Source organism: Mya arenaria, chromosome 3 (assembly GCF_026914265.1).
Source record: "Mya arenaria isolate MELC-2E11 chromosome 3, ASM2691426v1".
NCBI lineage: Eukaryota > Metazoa > Mollusca > Bivalvia > Myida > Myidae > Mya > Mya arenaria.
The window spans coordinates 66,872,615-66,896,516 of NC_069124.1; the positions used below are offsets into that span (position 1 = coordinate 66,872,615).

At 34.9% G+C, this 23,902-nt stretch overlaps 1 protein-coding gene across 2 annotated transcripts; it reads left to right on the top strand.

Moving 5' to 3' along the window:
• The first annotated feature begins 849 nt into the window (after positions 1-849).
• Positions 850-22,540, top strand: LOC128228252 (sushi domain-containing protein 2-like). Of its 2 annotated transcripts, XM_052939437.1 has the most exons (22): positions 850-954; positions 2,874-2,995; positions 3,170-3,538; positions 3,848-3,946; positions 4,459-4,627; positions 4,881-4,990; positions 5,387-5,528; positions 5,855-6,036; positions 7,045-7,208; positions 7,981-8,098; positions 9,850-10,019; positions 10,314-10,582; positions 10,785-10,925; positions 11,306-11,494; positions 11,717-11,853; positions 12,575-12,689; positions 13,016-13,169; positions 13,397-13,479; positions 13,641-13,826; positions 16,624-16,738; positions 18,678-18,793; positions 19,846-22,539. In XM_052939437.1, exons 1-21 carry the CDS (start codon positions 885-887, stop codon positions 18,742-18,744), a joined length of 3,171 nt encoding a protein of 1,056 aa, XP_052795397.1. In that variant the 5' UTR covers positions 850-884; the 3' UTR covers positions 18,745-18,793; positions 19,846-22,539. The 2 variants fall into 2 exon arrangements, with proteins under 2 accessions (XP_052795397.1, XP_052795396.1); XM_052939436.1 differs by having other exon boundaries at positions 18,678-22,540.
• Positions 22,541-23,902: the final 1,362 nt, after the last annotated feature.

Consider the following 23,902-nt stretch of genomic DNA (forward strand, 5'->3'; position numbering starts at 1 on the left):
GTGATTAATATAATGTTTGTAATAACTTGTTTCACAACCGTTGTAAAAATGAATGAGTTTAAATATGATATAATTGTGTCTGTTGCTATCATTTTTTGTAATATAAGTTGTTTTCTTCATTGTCATTAATTTATGAAAAAGCATCCATCCAGCCATCCGTCCATCCATCCACTTTCCTGTAAACTATGTGAGATGCTCTGTTACTCCCAAATAAGTTTTACCAGAAATAATACAATTGTTTTAATATACCATATATTGATGAATAAATGTCGAAAACAATGGTTCTTATGAAGGATACCCGGAGTTTAATTTGAAAGAAAGGTGCAAAAAACACGGTATTTCTACCTTATGAGACGATAGTAGATCACAGTAAATCTTTAAGCACTCACCAATTATTTCATATTTTTTTGCGTTTTCAGCTATTAAATACATGGTTACAATCTTGTTAGCCGTTATTTATATTTTCCATGAATGCAATATTTAGTAAATAGTTCAAGGTTGATCACTCAAAATTTATGTTTGTTTTAAATGTGTTTGTATTGATTTTGAATAAGAGTGTCACTTTAATCATCCGCATGTTTCTGACAAAGTGACGATCACGGAACATATTGTTTGACAGAGATCTCTTGGTTTCTTAAAAGGGTAGAGACTTAAACTTTGAAAGATTACGTTTCACAACTTAAGAGTGGACAATACATGTATCCATATACCGCCATATTAGATAGGTCAATACTCGTCTCTAGACAACTTATCCCTTTATTTCGTCTGTTCTCGTAATGTTAGTCATCTGATTACTTCTATTATCTTTCAAATGTCCACATAGTTTCAAGGCTATGCAAATTCTTCGTAGGCGTTATCTCTGACCCAGCGTTTTCAAACTCAAAATGGCGCCTTTAACAGGGCATTTTATTGCGGGATTTTATATAATTAGTGTTGTAATTAACACTGTTCAAGGTAAGAACGTTTGATTTGATATATGTTTACAAATTATGCGTTAAAGTCACTGTGCTTCTATATGATAAACATTCAAATCGGTTACCTAGTTTCAGTTTTATGTTACATGGTATATGTACACATGTTTACTCTTCAGGGGTCCTAACAAAGATCTCTGATACCTGATATTATCAACTCTCATTTTGATATGTAAGAAATATATATAGAAGCACGGTAATACGAAATACTTGGCTTTGATTTTATCCTTTTCAAAGTAGTGATTTTTCTGTAGATAGCATACACGTACTGTTACAGTGAACAGACCATTAGTGGCATTATCGTAATGAAGATTTTCCATTAAAGTTCGCGAGCTGCGTTCGAAGCGGAAGGTGTTGCGTTGAATTGTACATTAAATTTATATATGTGCAAGGATAAAATGTACAATTTTATGACCTCTTTTACTACCACGTGAAAGAAAATAGTTCAACGTTTTACACTGATATTCATTTGTTTGCGTTGTGCGATAAATAGTTTGTGTACATTGCCGTTTCCTATTAGTTTGTTGACGAAGCGATTATCACCAGGTATGTGATGGATGTTAGCTGAAACCGCATTTATCAATCACTTGTTGGACGCAATGTGCATCCTCAATATAAACATTTAGCCAACAATAACTGTGCAGCACGTATAAGTGTTGTACAATTATATAGTAAATGTCGGTTTCTGAAACAAACGTGGACAAGTTTATTAAGCAGTTTAATAATTCAACAAACGTGTTTGCAGCACAGTATAGTGAATTAAAAAACACATTGTTGTTCCAGTTTATAGCCGTATGCGCGCGCACATGGCTTTAACTCCACCGTGACGCCGTCTGTTTAAATGTCATAATTAACAGCAATTCGAGTAAAACAAGAAGCGATATCCTAGCTCTAGTTTTACTCGGATTCTCGAGGAATTTAAGAAGTTAATAGAGCCTAGTGCTGCGTCTGATCTACATGCACGTGCAAATCCTTGAATCAACTTGATACATTGCTTATGGAAACGGTTAAGAGAGTTATTTTGTGTAACTGAGATATTGTTCCAAACCTCGCAACGGTATAAAGTCTTTAATACACACTGATCTTCCACCAAGGGACAGGGTGCTTCCTTTTGACACACCCCCTTGACCATGCCCTCCCCCCATTTTAAAAAAAATAAATTTTCCCAGGCTTATTAATAATGATGGGGGGGAAATGTTACTACTGATAACTTACAAAAAAAATGATTTTAAGATAACAGAAATAAAAATTCCCCCCAAAATTATTGTAAATTATCATTAGTTATTAATAAACCTGGGATTTAAAAAGGGGGGGGGGGCTTGATCAAAGGGATGCGACAAAAAAATGCACCCTGCCCCTATAATCTGCCACACAATATCAGACAGTACTACAATAAAACTGAGGACCAAGGTCTCAAAGTAAAATCAGTACTGACACATCCAGATCCAGTACTTACAGAAATAGCAAATAGGCAGTACTGACACATCCAGATCCAGTACTTACAGAAATAGCAAATAGGGCCTACTGACACATCCAGATCCAGTACTTACAGAAATAGCAAATAGGCAGTACTGACACATCCAGATCCAGTACTTACAGAAATAGCAAATAGGCAGTACTGACACATCCAGATCCAGTACTTACAGAAATAGCAAATAGGCAGTACTGACACATCCAGATCCAGTACTTACAGAAATAGCAAATATATGGATGATGGATATGATAGTCTGTTGATGAAATACGAATCAAGAGGATCTGAGTTAGATTTGTCTTCACATATTTGTGTTCAGTAGCATCTTAATCTTGTTACAAGATGATATTACAACCCATTGTGCAGTGTCTTCGATGTCTCACATCAACAATAATCTTGTTTACTAATGTATTAAATTATATTTATTTCAGGAGCATCACCATTATACAATTTCGCAACAGTGAACGAAATAAACCCAGGAGAGGGGGGTAAACACATAGTCACAACTATTACACCCATCATCTACCAGGGAAGATCATTCTCTTCAGTAGTTGTAAGTAGTTAGTTTTAAGCCAAAACAAAAGTCAGTTTTATCTTTGATGATAATATGTACATAGCTCCCTCATGGTATTGCCATATTTTTTTTAATTAAAAACAGGATGGTCTCAATGCCCTGAACACATATTTATCTTTCATCTACTAAAATTTGTATGAAATTTTATTGCAGATAACCAAGAATGGCTTAGTAGCCTTTACCAAAGATGTCCAAAAGGGGAACTATTTGAATCAGGACTGGAGTGATTCAAATGTCTCACCATATATCGACATTCCATTCATCGCACCATACTACCATAATGGACAGAGCGTGCAGATATTTGCGGACTACACGGGGCATATTCGGTACCAGGAGTTCCATTATGGCACTCAAAATCAGACGCTGCGAGCCCTGGGTCATTATTGTAATAGCCAGGTGGTTGGAACCAGTGAGTTTGTCCCCACTTGGGGAATGATTGTGACCTGGGTTAACGTCACAAGCACAGACATAATCAATGGCAATAAACCAAAATGCGAGGGAACGTTTTCACAACCTTGCCCGGTAACTCTCTTTATTCAGGAAATTCTTTATTTGTACATTGTAATATAAATATATATGTTTCATCACATCCGAATATTTTGGATTGAATTGACTTTTTTACTTTTTATAGTTGTAAATGCTTTTCCGAATGGAGACTTCCAAATTTGGGCCGAAATCCTGTGATGCAACCCTGTGACCTTTTAAATGTAGTTAAGGAAATTATTCTGTTTTATCTATTTTAAACACATGTTTAAGGAAATTATTATGTTTTATCTATTTTAAACACATGGAATAAATATGAGAGTCATCTAATCTGTGTGTATGTTTCAGATGAACACTTTCCAACTGGTCTTGCTTACAGATGGTACCCAGTCTTACGCCATTTTCAACTATGATAAAATGGAGATGAAGCCATCAAGATACTCACAGGTCAATGTTTAGCTAATCTTGCGCCAATTCCTTAAAAAATCTTGATCGTAACATGCTGAATTATTTTAGTTCATTTAGCATTTTTTATTACTTCAACTTGGCTTAAAAAAGAAGCTTATTGTGATTATCCTGCTTAAGTCTCAAAACTCTTATACAGTGAGGATATTGATAGGGTTAATGCTGTTAACTGGAGACATCCAGGGGCCTCAGATACCTATATAGCTAATATACATACTGTATATTGTTTAACAAACCTCTTACATGAACTCACAATGTTGTTTATTGATGAGTTACAAAGTCAAGATATATTGCTGAGCAATTGCTTAAAAAAACAGGTAGATAATTTTTACTTCAAATAGTATTTTTTATTGTATATCAATTGTATAGGTTGGGTAGTTAAAGGGAAAATACAAAAAAATGCTGACTCTAATGATGAATATCTTTTATTTAAAAAGACAGATATTAGTAATGGTTCCGTTCATTCTGTGAATCTGTGTATCCATTGTTTGCAGGCAGGGTTTAATGGTGGATCAGGCATGGGCTGGATGGATGTTATATCTCGCAATGTGGGCTTGACTCACTTGACCCATTACCAGAGCAGTGACACAATGGGAAGATATGTGTTCAGAATCTCTGCCGGGAATATTATGCGTGCTGGATGCTCAACTGAGAACACATATAGTATGGAACCTAATTGTTATGTATTTGTTTGGGAAAGATTAAACGTAAATGAAAAATCAGATCTGTTTAAAAACTACATGTCCATTAGAATTCCTATCTCACTATTTAAGTTTTGGATGGTTATTGATTTGGCAATAAATAATTCATTGAAATGAAAAATTCTGAGGCCTTACTTTCAATGTGTTAATGAATATGGTTTAATTTTCATACACTGACAAAAATTTAAGCTGCAACTTTGTTGTGTGTATTACAGGTGGTTTGAGCATCTACCCCCAGTTTGGCGGCATGTTTGGGGGGAAGATGATTGATGTTTCCGGCCCGTGTTTCCAGGCCAACCAGAGATATAGGTGCTACTTCGGAGAGGTACGTACTTGTCATTAGAACTATTGATATGTTGTGATAAAAATTGTCCTTACAAAATAGAATATTTTCAGCTTACATTCAAAACCAGTTGGCTCGAACTCACGGGGCCCAGCGAAAATACCTCAAGCCTCTAAAAAGTTGAGCCAAGTGGGATTGTTTACCTTCAGTATAAAAGTTTGGTCCTTTACATCTAGTTCAAGCCAAAGAGGATTTCCAGCCATGTGAGTTAGAACCAACATGGGTTTGACTGTAGATCTTGAAAATGTATACATTTGCCTCTACATTAGGCATGTTTGTTCAGTTGAACCATTTCTGCTACCAATTAAAAGTGTGAAGAGTTTAATGTGATATTAGAAAAACCATAATTCAAATTATTAATCTACCATGATTGTATAGATCGGGGATGACATATACAGTGATGTGACGTACGTCAGCCAAACCAAGGTTCGATGTCCCATTCCTAAACTGTACCAAAGGGGCAGAATCACACTCACACTTCAATCATCTTCTGGATCTTACAGTACAACCATCACTATTGGTGAGAAATGAATCACATTTTTTTAACATTTCATTCTGAAATCTTGCTTTGAATTATGTTTAGGAATCATTTTCAGTGTTGATTATACTAACATATTCTCTTTGATTGTAGTTTGCACACTGTAATATTAGATTTTGCATATCCATGCATACAATGTAGAACCGATTATCTTTGTCATTATTGTTATTTAAACAATCATTTCTTGCCATATTCTTTTACAGACCTGAGTCAGTTATAACAATCCATTGTCTCTCTCCCAACACACCATTTTTGTCATTATTTATTTCAATTTATCATCAACGTTATGCTTACATGTCCTATTGCAGTTTTCCCTGGTCGTATCCCCAGCAATGAGCATATTGAGACGCCTGCCAGCAAGACAGACATGGCGTGGTATGACTCAAGCCCCTCCAGCCTCACTCTCACCTGGCACCCGGAGATGCTCAGTAACAACTCATACGATAGGGTGGATGTGAACCTGATTGGTTATAAGGAGGAGGGTGGCACGGTGGGTTCAGAAATTTTATGTATTTTCCTTCCAAATTGTGTCTGCTCTTTTATTCTGCGAATGTAATGAATTATTTTTAAATGTTTAGACACAATTCGTCTTTCTCTTCAACTGAAATGTTGATTTCTCTCTCTACCACCAACTCCTTTAATTATGCCCTCACCATGTGGTGGTGGTGGGGACTATACAGGAATCACATTATTTTGTGTATGGTATTTGAGTTATTGCCCTCCATAACTTGATATGTTATTACTAATTAACTTATCTGAAAAACAAACATTATGTTGTGTTTGGTCAGCAAAAACAAGCAAATTATGCGTTATTTCTCTGATGTTTTAGTCATTATTTCTATATAGTAGGTCAATTACCTTAATTGATGCCTTTACACTGATGCAGGGCATTTAAGGAGCATACACAACTCTCAGTGATGCTTCTTATAACACCAAAGAGATGTAGTGGGAGTATTATCACATCCAGTGATAGCTCTAGTTTGCCTTGTGTAACTGTCAATTTAACAAAAACTCCTTGAATTAGATATTTGCATTTTGTGCTTCTTCTGAATTTGTAACCTGTTAGCAAGCATACAAGCATACATAATTTCCAATGATAACTGTGTTATTTTATTTGTGCTGGTTTGAAAATAGTTAATTTTCACTTTTTATGTACATTTTGTGTCATTTCCACATATGTATCAGGGCTCACACAGGGTACATATAGGGCACATACAGATTGTTAACCGGTCTGGGGACAGACATTCCTTCAAAGCAATGAACATAAACCCTTAATACCCAAGGAAAACAGGTGTTTGGGGAGTTTATGTAACTATGAGATCTAACATATCCCAAAATCTACCCATTTTCAAGGTCAGTTAACCAGCCTTAAGACAGATAATTCCGCTAGATAAGTAGCATTCTTAACTAAGCCCCCAAGATGACCAGTTTGTTAGGATTGCGTGTCAGTATAACACCTTACAAGCTTACATATATACTTGTTGTTATCATGTTTCAGGGCATGTACAGCTTTTTGACCACTCTTGGGACAGACATTCAAGCCAGCCAGGGGACCTACACCATTAACCCCCAAGATCACCAGTGTGTGGGGAACTTATGTCAGTATGAGATCGGGTTTTTAGAGGTCAAACTGAAGGGCAATGCTGTCCCCGCGACATACCAGTAAGTACATGCTAAATATAATGTCATGTTTAATCGTAAGTATGAACAAAAATTGTGATTCTGGTATATATACATTGTTTTTTTTTGTAAAGTGATATGTAAGATGATTGCATTTTATTTTACCCCATCTGTTATTGAAGAAAGGAAACAGTTCTTAGTTCCTATTGTCTTAGCTTTGAGGTTAGCAGTATCACTGTGCAAAAACTTTAACCTTGGTTATTATTAAAAAAAACAATCTAGATATTGAAATGAAACTTGGTAGACATGTTGCCAAAGACATGTATAGCAATGCACATAACTGTGGCTTTAATGTTTGTTGGGTTGTGCCTCTTTTTTTCACTGTAAAACACCAGCTGAGCATTGGCTTTTGCTACATGGGGCTCATGTTGTACTATATAGCCCAAACAAAATATATACCAAACAGAGATCATTTAGGTACTTTCACCATTAGGTTGTTGGCTTTTCAAGAAAAAGCTCAAGAAATTGTCATAGATTGGCATTGGTTGCAAAGTCATACATTTTTTAAACCTTTGAATCTATTTTTAAACCCTGTGGAAGATATTGCAATACAAGATAGTTATAATTTCCAAACAACATAACACATATATAAATGCGTAGCAAGGCCCACAATTCTGCCTTAGATTACTAGATTACAGGTTGAGTTATACCTCTTGATCAACTAAAAATATGGGACAATGTTTGCATCTGCCCACAGCTGCTCTAACCCTTACCCTTACAAATGCTTGTATTAATGCATATCTGATAATGACAGGTCCATGCCAAGCAAGGTTATGCCTCTAGGTTGGTATGTACAGAACTCAATGCAACAAATCCATGGGAACAGCTGGCCCACGGACATGTGTGTTAACTGGTACAATCAGGACAGACAGGTGAGACAAGTGGTAAAAAGATGGGGGTGGGGCAACAAAAGCAGACAGCTAAAACATAAGACATTAAGAAATAGAGGGGTGTTGGGGTGATGTTAGGTTAATTTGAGAATAATTCTCACTAGGCTACTATGTGATTCAGAAATCGCTGGGTGCAATAGAGAAAGTCTGATTAGGTGGTGATATTCTATGTTTAAATGTTGCAATATTTATGACAGCAAAGGCATAAAATAAATGTTAATGTTACATTGTAAAGTATTTGTATATAAAGTTATTTGTTTTTATTTATGACAGTCAATGTAAGTATGCATTCAAATGATCTGGCCCCAATTTCTTGAAACTTTTTAAGCCTTAGCTTATTTCAATTAGCAAAAATGTAAATATTTAAATTTGATTTTGTTAACTGAAAAATTGATAAATGTGATTATCATAAAGATGTTTCCTATTTAAAGTCTCTTAAAGAAGTTAATACAATGAAAATTATTGAAAAACCAAAAAAGTCATCTCAGCCAAATCTTGATATAAAGGACTTAGGAAGTTTAAAAAAATTGAGGCCTGTGTCATTGGTTTACTTTAAATGTCTGCTTGTTCCTTGTACCTAACCTCGTACTAACAATTTCTGGCATTTTCTTTAAATCATTGGTTATGCATGTTCAAGGGGAGATTGCTGAATGCCACACAGCATGATAAGTATAACATGTATCGAGAACCAGACGACTTGGACCAATTCTATGAACGTGATTGGCTGTATGAAAATTATGATGATCATCACAAAGATGATGATGATGATGATAAGGATGATAATTATGATTTGAATAATTATGATAAAAAAGTAGGTAGATGCAATATTACACACATTTCTTAAATATTACTTTAATATGAACAAAAGCATGCTATTGGTATCCAGCTTTTATATTGAGTTACTATCACTGGTCTTTTTTGGATCTAAGAATGATGTAGCCAGTTACTGGTTGTTCATAACTGACCAATAGAGTGAATGAAGTCAATGGTCAATGGCCATAAGGTTGATTTAAGTTTCATATTGAATACCACCCCAGATCCACATCTCAAATTGCAGAAGTTAATGTCCTGTGAAATGTTGAGCTTTTGACTCAAATGATGTTTGTATAAATGACAACATTGCTCCAAAGGCCTCCAGCTATTAAGAAGAGTCAGGGTAGAAAGAAATGCCATATTATTTTGATGCAATAAAAAATAAAATAAATGACAACATCGCTCCAAAGGCCTCTGGCTATTAAGAAGAGTCGGCCTAGAAAGAAATGCCATATTATTATGATGGAATAAAAATTATTTGATACAATATATAAACAGAATGTCATCATTCTGTTCCTATGATAATGCTGAATAGTGTCCATTTGTAATACAATTAAATTGTTATATTTTTGTAGTTTCTAACCTATAATATATTTTGCAATTATTAGTGAATAATATTGCTTAGTTTTTACATATTAACATGTTCAGGTGCATAAAACATAATAACCAGAGAGAGAAGTCCATTTTGTTAGCTTACAAACATTCTAACATGGTTAGATTAGTTTTATTAAACATGTAGTAAAATCAATAAAAAAAATAAAACTTTCTTTCAAGAATAATGTGCGTAAGACACAATAAAATTTTCTTTGCAAAAAGGGGAATGCAAAAATAATTTGAAGATAATTTCTCAGTAGAATTGTTTGATACAACATGTACACTATTGAATTATATAAAAAATAACACATTTTCCCCTTCCCCAGGACATGAGCTGGCTGGACAACCTGCTCCACTGCCCGTGCTCGCTATCCCAAGCCCTCTCAGACTTTGGGCGCTGGCAGCCTGATGTCGGGTGTAACCTCAACTCCCACTCGCCCAACAACTGTTTCTACCACGGAACAGCTGTCCACTGTGTCCGCGCTGTACAGCCTGTGTAGGGATCCATTCAGATACTATTTTTTGAAAAAACGTACACTTATATTTGCATGGAAACTGTTTTATTGGTATTTTAATTTATAAGCATTAATTAAAATTGTTTGAAATTAAAAAAAAAATGTTTAATTCACAATTTTCATTTTATTATTTTCAATTACAACACTTATGAAAGCCATTGGCCCATAGATGATCTGTTTATGAAGTAGTATGTCTTAAAAACATACTGTTCCATAATTTGGGATAAGTACTTACAATAACTAGGGTTTTAATGTGACATAATATTTTTACCCAGGAATGGTGCGGGTAATCAGTGCTGCTACAGCAGTACTGGCCTGCTGATTTATGCCGCAGACACCTTCCAAGGGAGCACCCCTGACCGGGGCCATGACTGGGGTGCAGCCCCCTACCGCACTCCAGGGCATGTCCCCTCCATGTCACATTGGCTTGAAGACGTCGTCACATTCTACTACTGCTGCCTGTGGACAGGCTATAACTCGTGCGACTATTACATGGATCAGAGGCCCACAAAGGATTGTGCAGGATACAACCCACCAATACCTGGTAAACAGCCTTGTCAAAAGTTGATACTTTTTACTACTATTTTAGTTAGTTTTGAGTAAACTCTTCGATATAGGGCCCCACTTTGCACATAATGTATGTATTAGCATACTGATGTCGTGTACTGATATTGAATACTTCAAATAGTTTTAACTTAAACATTTTCTTTATGTTTTTGTCTCATTGAATAAACTATATTTTCCAGTAAGTTCCTATGGTCAGGGCCACATTGGTACATTCAGTGGTCTGAAGCACCGGATGTTAGGGCCAGGAGACTATATTCTGATGCAGGCTGGAAACACCATCATCCAGGGACGGTTTGAGAGGAACCCTTACCCTACTGAGAGTAAAGTCTTTTATTTTGACCTTGAATTCTTTCTAATTTGTTACTTCTTTACCCAAATGTTATCCCATTAAAGAAGTAGAATTTCTTTTGTAGAAAATCTGTTTTAGGTATTGAAAAATGATATCATTACTTAAAAGAAGGTTTTATAATTTCTCTGTGGAAAGGTTCTAAGAATGTGTTTCATTGTAAGTTTGCTTTTTATTGTATACATGAACTAAGACTGTTGATAAGTATCATTGTAACATATTTTTAAACTTGAGCATTAAACCAAAAATTATTTGTTCAAATTTTAAAAATATTGTAAGGTTGGAATGCTCATTTATCAAAACTTACATACATATAAGCATGGTTAAAGAAAAAAAAATGTTTCTGTCTCCCAGATGATCAGAAAATAAACACGACAGTCACTTTAACTTCGGTGGCCGTCCAGGATGTGGGCACATCCGACCGTGTGGAGATCCAACTGTGTGGCCCCGAGTACAACCGCTCCCAGAAGCGGCTGAATGTGCGTGTGAACGGAGACAATGTCTGGTTTGATAGTGGCCCCATGTTCTGGCAAGACTTCAAAGGTATTTTTACAGGTTTATCATCATTTTTAGTCCTCTGTCTTTTAAAAAAAGCATTAAGCCATGGTGTCATACTCCCACTTTGTATTTATTTTGACCTTTTTGTAGAAAATATAAGATATGTACCTATTTAATAAATAGTATTTATTAAAAACTGCTTGCTGGCAAATTTGGATAAATTGATGGTTATTGTATTGAATTATTACGAAATGCTTCCCTGTGCAGGTCTTGCTGTTGTGAACTCTGACCACACCCGTAATCTCCAGTCCAACTACACTGTCTTGCTGACCAATGGAATTGGGTTCCAGGTGGCTGAGGCTTCCAACACACTCCAGCTTTTGATCTCTGTACCTCATACCTTTGTAAGTGGCATAGACAAACAGGTAACCCTTACCCCTGTAAGTGACTTTGACATTTATGAACCTCATACCTTAGTAAGTAACCTTGACCTACATTTGTACATGTACTTTGTACCTTTGTTAGTGAAATTGCCTTAAGTGCAGTTCACACCTGTATAAGTGGCCTTGACCTACTTGTACCCCATTCCTTTGTAAGTGACCTTGACCTACATGTACCACATACCTTTGTAATTGACATTGACCTGCATGTTCCACATACCTGTATAAGTGACCTTGACCTACATGTACCTCATTCCTTTGTATTTGACCTTGACCTACATTACCACATGCCCTTGTTAGTGGCCTCCAACAGCTGTTAGAGCCTGATTATGTATTTTAAGGTACTATACTCATTGTTTGATATAAATTTAACATCTGCTTTTACATGCCCAAAAAAGTATATGGCAGACCGGGGATTAAACAAAGGACTGTATGCTTGGAATATTGGTTGTCTAGCCGTTTAAATAACCAGACCAGATGTAACAAACAGATCTATGAAACAAAAAGATCTATGAACCCCACTATTATGACATATTATGTTTTTATCTGTAGATTGAAAGAAAAAAATGCAAATTATTATATGCTTAATGTTACAGAATTATTTTCAACACACTCATTTTTTTACGGAACACATTTTCATCAAACAGTATTTTGTTTTGAAATATCATTTCACATGTCAATACAGGCCAATGTCTCTGGGCTGTTTGGTGGCCTAAATACAAGCATGTTCATGCCAAACGGGTCAGTGACAGATGTGATGATGATGTCACCCCAGGAACTACACACATTCCAAGTGGCTTGTATGTATATAACCTTGTCTCAGTTATTTTTTTTCCAATATTTAAGTATTGCGTAACCATCTTCCAGTGTGGCAATACAAGTATAAGTTTGAAAGTCAAATGATGCTTTTTTCCATGTTTTTCATGAACATTTCATTGATATTTGAATGTCATATTGTGTATCAAGCTCAAATGCTATGTCACAGTAAATAACCTATAGATTTAAAATGTGCCAGTTTTAAAAAAGAATAGATGTCAATAATCCTCTTCATCTTCTTTTCTTTTTAACAATCTTTATATTGACATTCATGTATGATAATGATAATTAAGATTGTTTTCTTGCACAGGGTCAGTGAATGATGAGAGGTCAAGCCTGTTCGAGACTTTCCTGCAAGCCAACCACTCCCTCCTCGGGCCGGTTGTCCTCTCCCCCACACCTCTGCCAAATATCGGCTCAGGATACTTCTGCCAACAGGATAAGGAGTGTGCTTTTGACTACAAGTGAGTTAATGTGTATCTTAAAGTATTTAACGCTTGAGCGAAATTTAAAGTGCTCCTTTCCTATCCTTATCCTAGGCTCATATTTATTTTATATTCAACACACCAGCAGGCTCATTCAGGGATTGTAGGCAATATTTTGTGTAAATCCCGCCCCTGAAGAAGGTTAAAGAAAACCATGCAGTTGTTTAAGTTCTTTGCATTAAGAAGGCGTCAAAATTGCATTCCAGGATGACTGGATCAAGGGCCATTGCTCAGAGTACTCGAGATGCTGCAGCGAGATTTGACGCTCTCTACCAGAACCTACAACCTGGTAAGTAGACTTTTTTAGATGTGGATTATTTGTTGGTTGTTCAATAGCTTTAAAATTTAGTGCACTTCATGATAATAAGGATAGGTATATTGTTCTTCAGACAACAAAGTAATTCTAGTTATTCACATTCATAACGGTTATATTTATCATTCCTACTCCAGTGAGTTCATGTGGTCTGTTGGATGTGCCCCGGTCCAAGAAGAGCAACTACGGCTATACGGTGGGAACCACAACAACCATAACTGGCTGCAGGGTCGGGGAGCTACAGGGAACCAGCACATACACGTGCACTGCGACCTCCAACACAACGCAGCAGTGGACACCCACTGTTGAAGCTGTCTGTTCTAGTAAGTGTCTAGGAATTATTTCTGGCGTTTCAAATTAAGAAATTCTTGTATGGTCCTTTGTATACATGTACCATCAAACATAGGTCATAAGGGGGGGTTCATTAGCAATTCGTTCCTATCATAAGTCATTTTGTTATTTAAAGGAATTAGACACCAGATGATACATTTGCAAGAAAAAAAGGAAAATTGTCAAAAACTTACATAAAATTGACATTGTTGTGAACAACACAATAAATCTTTCTATCTGATGTATCACATTGCTTATGATACATGTATCTTTTGCAGTTTTTGCCCATTTTCCAATTTGAAACTTACAAGGGGTGTCTACTACGTAAATCCCAGTAACTTTTAAAATAGCGTTGGTATATATATATCTGTACTCATAAACAGATATGATTTATACTGGGAACCATTATGCGCTAATTGTAAATGGGGAAACACATATGAGACTGCAACATGATTGCCCTGTTTATTCTTTTAATCACGTAAAATGAAGTATTATCAGCCTCCTGCTAGCTTGCATTGACATTCTAGGGTTGATTTGAGGGAATACTGTTTTGCTGATTTTGGCACCATCTGGTGTCTAGTCCCCTTGATAATAACATTAGCTTGGATGAAAAAGTGTTTTACTGTGTTTACTGCTTAAATCAAGGTTCATTATAAGACATTGTGATAAAAATGGAAACTTCCAAATGCTATAGCCTAATATAGCCCTGATACACATTGATATATGTTAAGTCATATACACCAAATAATATCTGTGTATGTGAAAGGGTGTGTTGTCATTTTCGTACAGACAAACACAAAGAAATGTTAAAACAAGTTTAATGCATTTTTGTGACTGTCAAACTATCGTCCACATTGTATTTTACAGGGACATCTTTACCATCAGCAACACCAAATGTGCCTGGTATTGTAGGATGAATCAATTAAGGCAGTTTCTTGTACATAAAAAATAAAGATGTCAAAGTTTAACAGTGTCCTTCTATACATGTGTTTGCCTCTCTTTTTCAATGTTATTTGTTCCAAACCTTTTTGTTTCATGTTGTTTTCTTGGGGTTGGGGGTTGTCTAATGTTTATTTCATGAGGAAGAATGAGTTGGTGGTGTCAAGTATTTATTTCATGTTGTAAGAGGGGTTAGGGGATTTTCAAATGTTTATTTTATGTTGTAGAAGGGTTTTGGGGGTTGTCAAATGTTTATTTCATGTTGTAGAAGGTGTTGGGGGTTGTCAAATGTTTATTTCATGTAGTAGAAGATGTTGGGGGTTGTCAAATGTTTATTTTATGTAGTAGAAGGTGTTGGGGGTTGTCAAATGTTTATTTCATGTTGTAGAAGGTGTTGGGGGTTGTCAAATGTTTATTTCATGTAGTAGAAGGTGTTGGGGGTTGTCAAATGTTTATTTTATGAAGTAGAAGGTGTTGGGGGTTGTCAAATGTTTATTTCATGTTGTAGAAGGTGTTGGGGGTTGTCAAATGTTTATTTCATGTTGTAGAAGGTGTTGTGGGTTGTCAAATGTTTATTTCATGTAGTAGAAGGTGTTGGGGGTTGTCAAATGTTTATTTTATGTAGTAGAAGGTGTTGGGGGTTGTCAAATGGTTATTTCATGTAGTAGAAGGGGTTGTGGGTTGTCAAATGTTTATTTCATGTAGTAGAAGGTGTTGAGGGTTGTCAAATGTTTATTTCATGTAGTAGAAGGTGTTGGGGGTTGTCAAATGCTTATTTCATGTAGTATAAGGTTTTGAGGGTTGTCAAATGGATATTTCATGTAGTAGAATGGGTTGGTGGTGTCAAGTATTTATTTCATGTAGTAGAAGGGGTTGGGGGTTGTCAAATGTTTATTTTATGTTGTAGAAGGATTTTGGGGGTGTCAAATGGTTATTTCATGTTGTAGAAGGTGTTGGGGGGTTGTCAAATGTTTATTTCATGTAGTAGAAGGGGTTGGGGGTTGTCAAATGTTTATTTCATGTAGTAGAAGGTGTTGGGGGGTTGTCAAATGTTTATTTCATGTAGTAGGTGTTGGGGGGTTGTCAAATGTTTATTTCATGTAGTAGAAGGGGTAGGGGTTGTCAAATGTTTATTTCATGTTGTAGAAGGGGTTGTGGGTTGTCAAATGTTTATTTCATGTTGTAGAAGGGGTTGTGGGTTGTCAAATGTTTATTTCATGTTGTAGAAGGTGTTGTGGGTTGTCAAATGTTTATTTCATGTAGTAGAAGGGGTTGGGGGTTGTCAAATGTTTATTTCATGTAGTAGAAGGGGTTGGGGGGTTGTCAAATGTTAATTTCATGTGTAAGAAGGGTTTTGGGGTTGTCAAGTGTTTGTTTCATGAGGAAGAAGGAATTTAGGGTTGTCAAATGTTTATTTCATGTAGATGAAGGGGTTGGGGTAATACATGCTACTCTTATAGTTTTTGTACAAGCTGTATCTTTCAAAAAATGGACAAGTTGCGAAACTTGTGTACTGGGTATGTGTATTGGTATGTGTAACACCCTGCGCGAATAAAGGTTGCAGTTAGGCTTTGAAGTTGCTTGCAAAATGAATCTCTCTCATGTAACATGTTTGCTCACTGACAGTCACAAAAATGCTTTTCTGGTGATAGGTATAACACATGTACATATACCAGTCATGCATGTTATGAATCACAATCTTGTTTATCAAACATGAACAGAAATATAACATTTATATTCAAAATGAAATGAAATAGCATATAAATATCTCTTTTTCAAGACTGTACAAAATATTAAATCTTCAATACAGTTTTGCCTTTCCTTGTACCCTGCATGATGCCCATATTTCAGTATCAGTTGAAGACGCTGATGTAGGATTGATAGTGGGTGTTGTTGTTGCTGTGGTGGTGGTATTGGTCATAGCCATGGTTGTTGCTGTTGTTGCCATAAAAAAGAGACGCAGTCAGTAAGTAAAGTTTTGTTCACAAAAAAATATTAGTTAATTAGAAATGTTTTTTGTTTCTCTGCCTGTAATATTTTTATTATTAGAAAAAATGAATAATAAAAAATGTGAAAGTTGTATATATATATATATATATATATATATATATATATATATATATATATATATATATATATATATATATATATATATATATATATTGCTGTAGTCGTTCAGAACTTATAATGCCCTTTAAATAAAGAAATTACCTGAACATGGGTCTAATCCGCTTTATAAAGTTAGAAGACTTTGTCCAATTATCACCAAATTTGGTCAGAATATGTATGGGCATGTATGCACAAGATTGATAACCAGCCATTTCGCTGAGTCACTCAAGAGTAATTGCTTATTAATTATATATAAATTACCTAAAATTGTTCATGCCCGATCAATTTCATAAAAAACTTTTTCCAGTCCTGACCAAATTTGATCACAATGTGTATGAGCAAAATGTCTTTGTCGGGTTCGATAACCAGCCATGTCGCCTCAGTCACTCCAGAATTATGGCCCTTGAATAGGCAAAAATTGTCTTTACAGTGTCTGCTCTCTAAAAATTGGCACTCTTTTATCATTTTTTGCAGTTCCATGCACAGTTATTACATCTTATTATTCAGGCTATATTTATGATAAAAAAAAAAACTTTGGAAAACTAGAGCTGTTAGATAAGATTTGGACTGTTTTATCAACTTAACTAAAATTACATATAATAATGAAACAAAACCTATTCTTGTTAACATAAAGCAAAGGCTAAAAGATCTTTTATAAAAAAATGTTTTTCCCATTCTAAATCTTATTTGATAGCCTAGCCAAATGTAGATTTTAATGTTTTCTTCAACAAAAAAGCATATTTACAAGGGTTGACAACAAAACATGTGGACATTTCTTATATATTTTGAATGCATTGCTCTATTTCATTCATTTTGTTGATAATTAGTGTTCAGTGTACATACTGACGAACCAGCATTGAAATATTCACAATTAAACTGATTTTATGGCTAACTGAAAGGGGATATAAGATAGCCTGTGAAGAATGCCAAAAAATCATCATTTTTTACAGAAATATACATGGTTGTTCTTTTATTATATTGCATTTAATCATACTAAAATACTAGGGGAAATCACCTGTTGTTAAGGTGATGTTATTTTTATAACTGGACATAAATTTTGAATTTCATATCCACCTAGTATTTGCAATTTTAGGGTCTGAATCCAAATACACACAATTTTTTATGTCAATTTTCTGGTGGCATTTATGCTGCTTACACATGCCTAATTATAGAATAAAAATTTGATTTCACTTACTGAAAGAATAAATGAAATGAAATGCAAAATTGGCTAATTGGAGAATTTTCATATCTCATAAATAATTTGAAAGGGCAGAAACACTTCATGATGGGTTGTGCTGGAAACACAGTAAATGATTCAGCTGTTGTTGGTGACTTCATTTCAAAATAAATATTTATGTAGCTGCTTAATTGAGCAAGTAGTTTAAAAAGATGTTTGCCAGGTTTCCCTGGTGTTACTTTATGTAAATTTCAATACCCATGAACATCGTATAATGACAACATTAAAACTCAAAGATGTGAATGTCAATGTTGTGCTTGACATGGCTGTTTTTAAATTACTATTCCATAATAACAAGCATATTGGATGAGTATTTTAATACTGATTCCAAATAGTTTGAAATTTGTTTCTTTGGATATAAGAAATAAATTAAACTTAATTTTAAACTAAAGGACTTACTAATGGATGGAATAAAACTTTGACTGGTATGGGGACAAATGACCCCTTGTTACTTTTCTAGAAACTTTATCTTGTTAATTTTCATACCAGTATGTGTATCTTATTTGTTGAATGGGATTGTAAAGTGGTTATAAGAAGACAGTATGGTATATAATTGTAGAAAGTGGAAGAGGTCGGCGGAGAAACACGAGCCAGAAGAAAGTGAAACGATGAAAACAACCGTCTAGAAACATACAGACATAAGGAATACTTCAGAATAAAATTGAAGTTTTGAAGGTTAAAATGGACCTTAAAATGTTTATTGTTGTTTTTTTAAAATGTTGTTTGATGGAGTTTAGTGTGTTAAGGCAGCGTTTTGAATTTATTAATCTTTAATAATGTTGTTATCAAATTAATAACTCATAACAGATTTTTCGAACTTTTGCACTTTTCATAAAATCTTTGAGTTTTATCCTTGGACTGAGTTAATGCGTTTAAAAGTTGATGTAAGAAAATGCATAATTCATAACATGGCCACAGTGTTTTGCAACTTATGAAATCATCATTATTGAATTGTATTAAATACTTATAATAGTGTTTTATGTTTATATAAAAAGGTTTAATTGAGTTGGGTTTGTTGCCCAAATTTTACATGTTAGCCTGTAGGACTGTTTAAAAGAATATTGCATGTAAAAGTTGAAATCCAGTGCTATACATTGTATCTGCTCAGGAATAAAGGAGTTACTGGTATATCAATCAGTATTGTAAAAAAATCAAAATGTCTTAGTAAAAAAACTAGTGAACACAACTTTAATGCCATAAACTTTTTTTACTATTATATACTGCTATAATATAATTTTGTCCACTCATCTTAAGGATCTGTTGCTGCCACCATTTTTAAATGCGTTTTGTATATACAGTACCAATACCAGTAGATTGTTAAGACTTTTAGGGAAACTAACAAATCTGACAAAGTATTTTGAAACACATATATACTGGTAGTTGGATTGGCCTGATGAGATAGCATTTTGAACCAAATTTTCTCACTGTATGTAAATGGTACAATTTTAATATATATATATTTTTGTGTACTAAGTATTTTTTTATATGTTGTAAAGTCCTTGTATAATGATATATGCAACAACTCAAATTCATGTTAATTATCAATACGTTGTAGCAAATTTAGAACTCTATTTTAAAAATTTATTTTAAAAGGAATTTGCATAGCTTTATAATGGTATTTGGAGTTTTATCATTTGACAAAGTTAAAAAAAATACCTAAAATCACCTCTATATTTAGAAAAATACTCAGACAAATCGTAACCAGAGCTGACCATGCTTCATTGTAGAGCTTCAACAAACAAGAGTGAAAAATACCACACTGAAATGGACAATACACCAGAGCAAGGCTATGGTACACCAGCCAATTATTTCATATAAACTTGTATGTCATGTTACAATTTGTTTTAAAAGTTACTCCAAATCTCCTGCCATTTCATTCCCAGCCCATGTTGGTCCAAGGATTTTAGTTTCCTTCATGTTTTGTGCCATATAAGAGGGGTGTTAAAAAAACATGGATAGGTCCTCTCCTTTCCTCAAATATAAACAAAGCGCACTGAATCTTTTATGATATGTAGATCAGAATATAGGGTATTTTCAATGCAACAAAACTCATAGTCATCAGTTAATGAGTAGAAGGCAATCTCCATGGCAACATTACTCAAAGTAACCCGGCCTAACTTGTCATTTTTTTGTCTGATAGTGTTATTAAATTTGGGGTATGTTGGCGTTGGGACAGGCAGGTGGCACCAATAATTCACTCTGCCATGCATAGAAGGATTTTAAACAACTTAGCACAAATGTTCTCCATGACAAGACAGTGCGTCAAAATGTCTCATGTCATTTACTTTTCACGTCAAGACTGTAACATGGTCATGCATTAAGGGAATTCAAAATACCACCTTTTTCACCATGAAAATACTTTGTATCACCAGCTATACTCTGTAAATTTGGTCAGAGTCACACTCTGGGGTCTTTGGTAAAAAAAAATAGGATTTCAGATCTTTGGTAAAAAAATAGACAAGTGCTTAAGTTTGCACTAAGGTGCTCATGTTTTAACTCAGGAAAGCATATAATTTTTCTGAGTTTCTCTTTTCAATTCATTACTTTTTTAAATTGTGCAACACTCTGATTGGATTTTGTCATATTGTGGAGTTTCTATTCGCATGTGCTGGTGTGCTGGTCATAACTTAGATTATCATAAAAAGAAATAAAAACAGGATGTGGTGTAACATACAAAAGGTTCAAATAGATAATTCTCAAGGTGAAATGTTACGATCTTATTGAAATTATGATAGAACAAAAAGAAAATTATTTAGCTTTTTTTGCTATTCAAATTGACAAGGAAATTGGATTTGATGTTCATCATCTTTAAATAGATTTAAGGACTGAGCATATTTAATAAAGTTCCTAATCTTTATCATTCATTTTTTGTAGAATGCATTTCTTGTAAGCAAACGATACGGAATTGATATTTATCTATGACATTTTTCATATATTTTCATACGCTTTTTTCATATACCAACTTTCATTGCAAGTTTTGCTTTTTTAGATTTAAGTGTTTATTGATATTTTCAAATGATAAAACATGTTGCAACACATTAAAACAATGAAAAAGAGGTTGGCCAATGTTTTCATATAATTTCAATTTTAGATAACGGCTTAAATAGATAAGATTAAGCTCAGAGAGACTAATATTGTCATTTATATATTATGATTGCAGAAGAATGTTATCAAATCTATTTGAAATTCCTTTTTATTGTATTTCAGCCACCGTATTTCATATTGTTTTTATTGACAGTGTGTCTCCATTGACAATGAGTTACATTTTTCACATATTCATTATGTATATTGGTGCCATCTTACCTGAACTTTTGTATCATACATTCGTTTCTGAGTAAATTAATGAGTAGATAAATTATCTTTTTCTAAAGCTTATAATTTAGTGGCCAGTTTTTAACGCCAAGTTTATTTGATTTTGCAAGTTAAAATTAAAATTTTATTGGTCACGCTCAAAGAGTATTTTTTAAGCTTCAATTCTTGTTCTTACAATATTTTGTCCTTTTGTTAAGATGGCGCCACCCCAATCAGTGTGCATGTTAATATGGCCTGGCCCCATGAGTGTGCATGTTAACATGGCCCGGCCCCACTCAGTGTGCATGTTAACATGGCCCGGCCCCATGCAGTGTGCATGTTAACATGGCCCAGCCCCACGCAGTGTGCATGTTAACATGGCGCGGCCCCATGCAGTGTGCATGTTAACATGGCCCGGCCCCACTCAGTGTGCATGTTAACATGGCAATGTGCATGTTAACATGGACCGGCCCCACTCAGTGTGCATGTTAACATGGCGCGGCCCCACGCATTGTGCATGTTAACATGGCGCGGCCCCACTCAGTGTGCATGTTAATATGGCCCGGCCCCATGCAGTGCGCATGTTAACATGGCGCGGCCCCATGCAGTGTGCATGTTAACATGGCGCGGCCCCACTCAGTGTGCATGTTAAGATGGCCGCAGCCCCACTCAGTGTGCATGTTAATATGGCGCGGCCCCACTCAGTGTGCATGTTAAGATGGCGCAGCCCCACCCAGTGTGCATGTTAATAAGGCACGGCCCCACGCAGTGTGCATGTTAAGATGCCGCCTTCCCACTGTGTACATTTTAAGATGGCACAGCCTCACTGTGTGCATGTTCTATTGCTGCCAGTTCTCCTCACATACATACTTTGTTGTTCCAGAGCCCTATATCATTCAGTATTATATAAACATGTTTTTGTGGTTTCATTTTCTTTTTTGTTTGAGACTGAATGTCATCATAGGTGTTCATTTGAACATGACATTATAAAGTGAATTTTCTCAATAATTTCCATGTGTAAGGTAACTACATATTAAATTTGTGCCATTTCTTATTACATGTATGTATCATGCATAACACTTTTGCTTTGTCAGTCTATCTTTGTGTAATCATTTTCTAGTATGAATAAAATGTAATTCATGTGTAGATATTGGTATGTTTTGATATTCTAGAACGAATATTATCCAGATTCAATATGAATACCAGACCCCAACAATATATAAGCTCTAAGCTTATAGGATAACGAGTTCTCTGTAAGTTGTCAACTTTTCTCAGGTTTTTGAAAATTAAAGCAGGATTAACTGGCTTCTTCTGTGCCCACTTTCAATGTAGACATGTCTACCAAGTTTCATGGTAATATTGCTAAAATTTGTAGATATATGGCTAATATTATTTTATTTGCATGCAATAGCTGAAAATGACCCCACACTACTCCTCAATTTATATTCTTTTTAGGATGGGCATGCTAAAGTATGTTCCAGATTTAGAATTGACCCATAATTTGAGTTCACACAATGTTCTTATTGCTTGAAAGGGTGAGATTTCTGCCTCTCAGCCAAAACTTTCATGTGGCCTCAAAATGGAAAATTTCTTCCCAGAAAATCTGACGTGAGTAGGATTTACAGGTAAACCACCTTATAAATATGTTTTTGTTTAAATTAGCTGAATATATATGTATGATTTAAAATGAACCTAAAGAATATTTTAAACACCTGTCGTTGTCTTTGTCACAGAGTCTTGAACTTTAGCAGTTGTATTACTCTATATTTGCAAGATGCTAGTATTGTATTAAGTTGATAAACAGAACAAGAATTGTCAATAACAAGCCTTGCCACTCTTCCATTGAGTCATGTGAATTTAACCATGTTGCCCATTGTTCTGTATTATACTTTGTATCGGATGCTAGAATAGGAAGGACACAGGCAAAAGCCGGAGAAGAATCGGATGAAAAATAATACCATAGATTGGACGCAGTGTCAAAATCAGTAGCCACCATGTTTGTTTTGACTGACGAAATATATTGGATTGTTAAAATGGCAATGGTAATTGTAAATATACAAATTATAGTGCTTTTTAGTGAGTTTAGATAAACAAATGATGTTTACGCTGAAGCATTTATAAACGATATCAATCTACCTTAGGTTGGTGTGACCAGTTTCCTGAGCAAAATATCCATGGGAAACCTTCCAGAATCATGGCATGTATGAGATATTATGATGTGTTTTTTAGCAGCATTAAAAATGCCCTGGTCTTATGTCAAAACTCCTGGTTACCTGAACAAATCCCTTTTCCCTAGGAATTTTCCAAAAGTATGGCATGAATGTCTTACATGCATAACATCAAAAGCTAAATAATTTCCTCGCTGGACAAGATCACCGTAAGTGGATGGTAATTTTCTCCAATTGTTTTCAGTCAATCAAGGGTCATAACTCAACAACTCTGTAAGCTAGAGTTAAGGGACTTGATACATATGTGCATGTTTTCTAAAAAAAA